This window comes from Liolophura sinensis, chromosome 9, assembly GCF_032854445.1.
Source record: "Liolophura sinensis isolate JHLJ2023 chromosome 9, CUHK_Ljap_v2, whole genome shotgun sequence".
Classification (NCBI taxonomy): Eukaryota; Metazoa; Mollusca; class Polyplacophora; order Chitonida; family Chitonidae; genus Liolophura; species Liolophura sinensis.
This window is the reverse complement of record NC_088303.1, coordinates 28,165,200-28,173,118: the sequence shown is the minus strand read 5'-3', so window position 1 is coordinate 28,173,118 and position 7,919 is coordinate 28,165,200. Positions and strand designations below refer to the sequence as shown.

At 41.9% G+C, this 7,919-nt stretch overlaps 1 protein-coding gene across 1 annotated transcript; it reads right to left on the bottom strand.

Moving 5' to 3' along the window:
- Nucleotides 1-429: 429 nt before the first annotated feature.
- LOC135475762 (Ig-like V-type domain-containing protein FAM187A) lies at nt 430-7,603 on the bottom strand. The gene is made up of 6 exons (XM_064755700.1): nt 7,254-7,603; nt 6,218-6,455; nt 4,964-5,116; nt 3,733-4,073; nt 2,557-2,715; nt 430-601 (listed from the first exon to the last, which is right to left on the bottom strand). The coding sequence occupies exons 1-6, from the start codon at nt 7,601-7,603 to the stop codon at nt 430-432; spliced, it is 1,413 nt and encodes a 470-aa protein (XP_064611770.1).
- Between the last annotated feature and the right edge of the window lie 316 nt (nt 7,604-7,919).

Here is a 7,919-nt window from a genome sequence, read left to right as displayed (position 1 = left end):
CGAGTGAACGCTATCTCCAAAACTTTATCTGGCTGACCTTAACACCGAGGGAAAGCTATCTCCAAAACTTTATCTGGCTGACCTTAACACCGAGGGAATGCTATCGCCAAAACTTTATCTGGCTGACCTTAACACCAAGAGAACGCTATCTCCAAAGCTTTATCTGGCTGACCTTAACACCAAAGGAATGATATCTCCATAACATTATCTGGCTGACCTTAACACCGAGGGAACGCTATCGCCATAACTTTATCTGGCTGACCTAAACACAGACGGAACGCTATCTCCATAACTTTATCTGGCTGACCTTAACACAGAGGGAACGCTATCTCCATAGCTTTATCTGGCTGACCTCAACACCAAGGGAAAACTATTTCCAAAACTTTATCTGGCTGGCCTTAACACCGAGGGAACGCTATTTCCATAGCTTTATCTGGCTGACTTAGTTGGCGTTTTAAAACAGATGCTGAAGGCGATCAGAACGACAAAGAGCACTGTGATTCCGAATCCGGCATAAGAGATATAAGTTTTGATGTTCTTGTTCATTGGCTTGGTGACAATGACCTTGAAGGTGGCAATGTGGGTACCTCCAACCCAGCAACTGTGGAACAACAAGAACACAGCTATTGACAAGTACTCTACCTCACATATCTATATTTTTGTCCACATGTTCTTTGCAGGCGCAGGTGCTCTTTGATTTTTCAGCTATAGTGTCTATTTATATTAAGAGGTATTATTTTTCTTGACTTTTACCTTTCTTCTGTGTTAATATATTATTCGGGATTTTGAAGGTGCATGATGATTTGTTTATTTATTTGATTGGTGTTTTACTACTCAAGAATATTTTACTTATACGACGGCGGCCAGCATTATGGCGAGAGGAAACCGGGGCAGAGCCCTGGGAAACCCACGACCATCCGCAGGTTGCTGAAGACTTTCCAAGGTACGGCTGGAGAGGAAGCCAGCATCAACTGGACTTAATCTCACAGCCACCGCATTGGTGAGAGGCCCCTGAGATATTACACGCTAACTACTGAGCCACGGAGGCCCCAAGCGCATAATTACATTACCATTCTTGGGATTTCTGTTCTCCCATGGTACATGTATATGCCACAATGCTTTGAATACGACAGACTACAGGATAGAGAGGACAACAACGGAGGGTATGCTACGACAGTGGGACAGTTGATTTATTTATTTATTTGATAAAAGACCAGATATGACACCCCAACCAGTCACATTATACTGACACCGGTCCAACCGGTCATATTTCCTTGCTCTAATCTCCCAACCCCCTAGGCGCCAAGCGAGGCAGCAGCAAGTGCCATTTTTGACATATTTAGTAAGGCCAGCCCAGGGTTTGATCCCGGGGTCTCTTGAGTTCGACGTTGACGGTCTAACCATTAGGCTACCAAAGCAGTCCTGTTCGCGTAAATGCTTACATAGTAGCAACTTTCACGCCTTTTAGCACCACGGCTTACACAGAAGTATTGATATATTGATGCTCATATTGATTAAAATTTATTAGAAGTCACTGGTCTAGAATTCAATCTAATACTGTGCCGTCATCAGCTTCAGTAACTCTTTACGTTTCTAACAACCCAATCGGAAGAACTTTCATGTTAAATTTCATTTATTTCGTATTATTATGATAAGTTAGTTTCAGTCCTCGAAACAAACATTCTTATATCAGGCGTCAAGAATGATCTTGGCGAGTGAATTAAATCAATATCCAAATCGTGTACCATTCTACGTGTAGTTCATAAGTCTATATGCAAAATATGTGTCTCAGTCAGTTGTGCTTTGAGTGTAACTGTCAATAAACACCTGTTAATTAAGTGTCGGGGTAACTTCCTGCTATAGGCCTTATAGCATACAGGAGCTAGCTGAGTTACGCTCTTATGTCAGCCAACTAATGATCAAATGCTGCGGTGCTTTGAGAAGTTATACGGCTTATAGTACAACATGAGCTCAAAAGTCAAACCCCTGGACCGAGTATGTCTAGACCGGTATCCGGTTCGCTAGGATCAACTAGTATTGGTTATCAAACCGTATAAGCATTATCATACTTTGGAGACCGGCATATGCTTGGTGTGGGCACAGTGTTTTGCCCTGGACCTTGATGATGTGAAATACTGACACTGCTGTGGAACTATCTGCCGACATTCGCTTGACTGCATCGGCGTAGTGGTTGGAGAGCCAACCTCGAAAGCCGTATATCTGTGGTTCAATCGTGAATCAAGTCATATCCCAAGTCCTAAATATTCAACATATTTTCGCACTTACTCGCTTGACGCTCAGCTTATTAAAGGGAGTAAGCCAAGAACTGGTCGACTTGAAGCAAAGTTAATGTGATTGGACGTGGTGTCTTCAGTTTGGCGTTCCAGTGAGGCAGCACTACATGTCGTCACTGGCCCGCTTTGCTACCAGGAGACATCATCATGATAGGCCTATGTTAGAAATTATGTTGAAAGCGACGATAAAACCCCTATCAACAAGCCTGCCGACACTCCATCAACAGCTCTTGTTTATATATGTATTTTATGGGAGACTTACTTGAAGGCAGCAGTGTCCGTGATTTTGAGCCTGCGGATCAGCAGTCTGTACAGATGATCAATCCTTACCCTGCCCAGTGTGGCACGTCTGATCGTCAGCGGGTTGATCAACACTGTGCCATTCTGCCAACGAATCATCTCTTCCTTTTTCTTCTTATGGCTAAGATAAAGGTAAAACGATAAAACGTTTACACAAGCTCGGCTGTATTTAAATCGCACTCAGATATTACAAGATATAGTAAAGTGGACTTATCGACTTAAAAGGTTGTGCCATTCATTGTTGTCGTTTTCTGAAGACCCCGAGGATAGAAAGTTTATTTGTATAACAATGAACAGCTATAAAAGTTATCTCACAAATACGGATCGACTTAAAAGGTTTTGCCATTAATTGTTGTCGCTTCTGAAGACCCCGAGGGTAGAAAGTTTGTTTGTATAGCAATGATCAGCTATAACAAATTATCTTATCTAACAAATAGGGGTATGAGATTTTCTCCTTTGAGGACATGAAATGTGTCAAACCATAGCCAATCCTTTCTTACGCGAATTTTACATCAAAATACTTCTTACACGTATTTTGCTCCTCATCTAAATTTCTTCATTTTTTCGTCGTATTCTACTTACACCAGCGAGAAATTGTTTCAAAGGCAAACTGAAACGTTTCAGCTTTAGCAAATATCTATGTCAATCGTTTTCTCCTCTCTTTTTTTTTTTTGACGGAAGGTGGGGGTGGGGGGGGTGGGGGAGTGGGGTGTATAATTCATGAAGGATGAATATAAATATTCATATTATGTGTCCAATGTAACATATGAAACCTATGTAATATAATATCTAACATTAGAACGTCGTGACTTGTTGCATCCGTCAATCACGTTTTAAAAAATGTGACAGTTTTTGTGATGTCGTTGACGGTTAGATGAATGAACCAAGGCCACTTTGGTGTCACCACATTCCCGAATCCAAAGGGAACTAAGCCATGGCGTTCTGAGCAAATCTGAGACGATGTGTGCAGTTTGTTTCTGGCCAAAATATTATAATCTATAAATGCGATACAAGCGTATAAAATAATAGGAAAATATAACACACAATAACATCATCCTGTATTTACTCTTATAACATTCAGGTGCAAGCCAAACACTTTCACAGTTCACCAAAGTAGCCTTTGGGCATGTTTTCTCACCTTTCGGTAGGGCATTTCAAGATAAGGCGTTTCCCGGCATCCTTGTACATGACGTCCCGTTTGGGTGTATGAGGAACTTTGGGCACCTCGTTTATGGAGTAGTACTGGACTTCCACCTCTTTCAGAACCTTGCCATACTCATCGGTGACTTGAATGACCTCTGCCACGGTGGGGCAGGGCACCAAACATGGTCCCATCAGGGTCTCGCTTTCGCGGTCGCGGATGTAAGGAATTTTAGCCACGGAACGCGGCAGTAAGGTAGAGCGACATGGGACGCCCTCAGGGTAGTGCGCCATGCTGGGGATATCCACCGGGCTGACGGGATCGGATAGAACAATTTTCTGGAGCATGACAAAAAGACTGAATATTTAACAAAAATATTAATACGTACAATGCATAGTGTTTTATCGTAAGATTCCAAGAAGTCAGCGTGTTATTTGTTGATAGTACACAAACCAACCATAACACGACCTATTCCAGTCAATCCCATTCGCCATGTGACCTCCTCGTCGCACTTATTTGATGGTTGTTTATGGCCGTATTCAAAGTACTTGTTCACGTATATATAAGCTTGGCCAATTTTATGGGTAGTGGAAACTGGAGAGCTCGAGCACTTTCACCAAGGATTCAGCGTCAGTAACTTGCCAAAAGTCGGTGGTTTACACCGGGCACACCGGTTTCCTCCATACACCCATAGAACTGACATCTACTAGTAAAATATCAGTTGAAATGCTTCAAGTATGTCGTTAAACAACAAATAAATAAATAAATAAATAAATAAATATACCTTCCTCACGAGACTTATTACAGAGTGGTTGTGAGTTTGGTGTTATTACCTTGATTGTACGGCATACGGCACAATTCCTCCTCACCACACTTATTACAGTGAGTTTTGTGTTGTTACATTGATTGTACACAGACCAATCATACGACGTAACCCTTCCTCACACACTTATTACAAAGCGGTTGTGAGTTTGGTGTTATTACCTTGATTGTACACAGACCAGTCATACGGCGTAATTCCTCCTCACCACACTTATCACAGTGAGTTTGGTGTTGTTACATTGATTGTACACAGACCAGTCATACGGCGTAATTCCTCCTCACCACACTTATTACAGTGGGGTTGTGAGTTTGGTGTCGTTACATTGATTGTACACAGACCAATCATACGATGTAACCCCTCGTCGCCACACTTATTACAGTGAGGTTGTGAGTTTGGTGTTGTTACCTTGATTGTACACAGACCAATCATGCGACGTAATCCCTCTTCGCCACACTTGCTGCACGTGCTCCAGGATGACCACGTGGTAACCACGCACAGGTTGTAGTCAGACAGATGGACCTCAGGCTCTACCGTAGACTCGGGGTCATTCTCATAGACCTGTTAGAACATATAATAATGTGAAACTTGTCAATGCAGGCCTAGTTCATTGGAATTGTTTTTATGTGATTGTATGAATGTATGTTAAATGTGATGGTAACACTGCATTTTGAGTAATTCTAGAGCACAGACTTTCAATAAATTGCAACTAACATTACTGAATTTTTTTCACCCAGTTCTGCTTAAGTAATGGTGATAGTGCGTTTGTACGTTGCTGCTTTTTAAGCATATACTGGAACAGTCGGAATAAATATTTCACTGTGCGAAAGTTTACAAATGGCCGAATTTCAGCGGTAATACATGTGATCATTTGCCAACCATCACACTATCATCACTGCTCTGGTCCCCGGATCACGAAGCCATCTTAGACTTCAGTCAAAATTTCAAATCACTTTAAATTTGCAATTTCTGGTGTAAAAAGGTCCAAATATAGCTTTACAACGTAAATTGTGGGTTGTTATTGTACCGGTACAACAAATTTCAGCTAAAATAATGGAAAGGAACATACCAATTTTAATGCTCAAAATGTTGACGTAAGTCTAAGATCGCTTCGTGATCCCGTGGCCAGGTTTTACTCTCTATGCTGTAGTCTTTTATATTGGTTTCTTTAATCATGGTATTTTAAGCCATGCTTAAGAATCTTATAAGGACAGGACGATTTTCAAGTTTTTGTGGCTTCTTGTCAACGCGACACACTGTTAAGAATTGTACTATAACGAGCAATGTAATAGTGCAATAGTAATATAACTATAACATGTTCTGGAGTTTCCATTTTCAATTTTATGCAATGGGACCATGGGTAATACACCCTGAAAGACATAGGACACCCCAGTTCATGATTTACTTACTATACTATCACTAAAAATAGTAAATCCTACACTGAAACACTGGGTTTAGAGACATACGAACCTTGCGCCCATTTTGCAGAATAAGGCTTCACATTGTTCCACATGCTCTACATTTAATGATTCTACAGCAAAATGAACCCTGTACCCCTTTTGGAGCCCTGACTTCACCTTGTTCCATGTATTTCAAAAGGTGCGTGCTTTTGGGAGAACGGCTTCACGTTGTTCTGTATTCTGTGGATAGAGAAGGACTTACAACACGCCTCTTTTCGTTGAACAGAACATCAACCTGGTAGATGATTTGTGGTTGGCCATCCAGTAGACATGCGTACTGACCAGCGTCCATCACGTCGATGTTCTTAATGATCAGGGATTTACTGTTGGTGACAGTAAATCGTCGGGGGTCCTGTGGCACTTCCGCTTCCTCTCCAACGCGCTGCTGGAAACGCCGCCATTCTATTCCGTATCGGCTGGGGTCATGGTCTGGACGCAAACTGAATGAAATAACCACGCAGTTAAGCGACATGAAATTCATGTAACGCGACGGCACGCTTTGTAGAGACATTGTTATTAGACTGACTCGTCGTTACACGTCAGACCTGTCATCTGAACAGACAATTCAGGTTCAGAAACTGGATTTAGTATTAAAAAATTACAATAACTGTATCCAATAACTGTATCCCCAGTCTGTGGCTTTTAGATTACATTACCGCAAGCACTCATCCAAAGATCCAACACAGACTGGTGTAATTACGATAACTACGATAATTTATTTATTTATTTATTTATTTATTTATTTGATTGGTGTTTTACGCCGTACTCAAGAATATTTCACTTATACGACGGCGGCTAGCATTATGGTGGGTGGAAACCGGGCAGAGCCCGGGGGAAACCCACGACCATCCGTAGGTTGCTGGCAGACCTTCCCACTTACGGCCTGGGTCATTACGCCGCGCTAGCGCGCTAACCGACTGAGCCACGGAGGCCCCAGGTACGATAATAAAAATACGAAAAGTGCTAGTATAAAGAAACAGGAATGCTGCACAATGTTGCGGTAATAGCTAGAGGACATTTGGCTCTTTACGCCAAAAATAGATAATTAAATAATTGAAAAGGAACGAAATTAAGAGTACAATTATCCAGGTATGGCTTTACGCCAAGAGGTTTGGCGGGTTAACGGCGCTGAAAACATCGATCAGTCTGTATATATTAAAAAGTGGGATATTTCTTCTGTATTCGTGTTTTGTAAAATAAAAAGGGATGTAGGGTGTAAACGTTAAAAACAAACATACCATACGTTACAGGAGAGTTCCACTTCCTGTCCCTCTTGTCTAAGTTTGGCAGCCCGGGGTATTTCTCGTCCGTGTGAGTTCTTTTCTCGGAGACATGTGTGATAAATGCGAAATTTCTTGCTCGGGGTGTCGGATTCTGAATAAGTTGGCAGTTCCGCATGAGGGCTAATTGCCCTGGGAAAACGCCTGAGGGTGGCCTGTATCAAGGCTGCGTTGTCTTGATCCGGTAACGGTGGGTTCGCTGGGGCGGGACTTGTGCCAGGTACACGGTTCTCAGGGCGGCCAGTCACCTGACCATTGATTTTCGGGCAAAGGCGGAGGAAGACAACCAGTAGCACTATCGTGTACATTTGTGTGATGCAACTGATTCCCTGTCTCTCAAAGCCATATTCGGTTTATTCATCCTCTTTACTTCTTCATGAAAAACGAAAGACGAAATCTCTTCATATTTTTGCGTTTATATAGACTTTATACATCATCTGAAGTATCTCTTTAAGAATATTTCACTTATACGTATTTATTTGTTTATCAGCAGATGTCGGATTCGAACTCTCGATCTGATGGCTTGTTCACGATCTCGCCGCGAAATTTGATCTTTACATTTAATTATAGTCAATTTGCTCCTATATGATAAGCCTATGTCAGGTATAAATTTAGCGAGCAGAG

Excerpts from the sequence above, each read along its gene's own strand:
- LOC135475762 (XM_064755700.1), bottom strand. The coding sequence starts at position 7,603 with ATGTACACGATAGTGCTACTGGTTGTCTTCCTCCGCCTTTGCCCGAAA. Across the intron at positions 6,456-7,253 it reads GAACTCTCCTGTAACGTATG|TTTGCGTCCAGACCATGACC; the intron begins GTATGTTTGTTT and ends TATTTCATTCAG. Across the intron at positions 5,117-6,217 it reads TCAACGAAAAGAGGCGTGTT|GTCTATGAGAATGACCCCGA; the intron begins GTAAGTCCTTCT and ends ATGTTCTAACAG.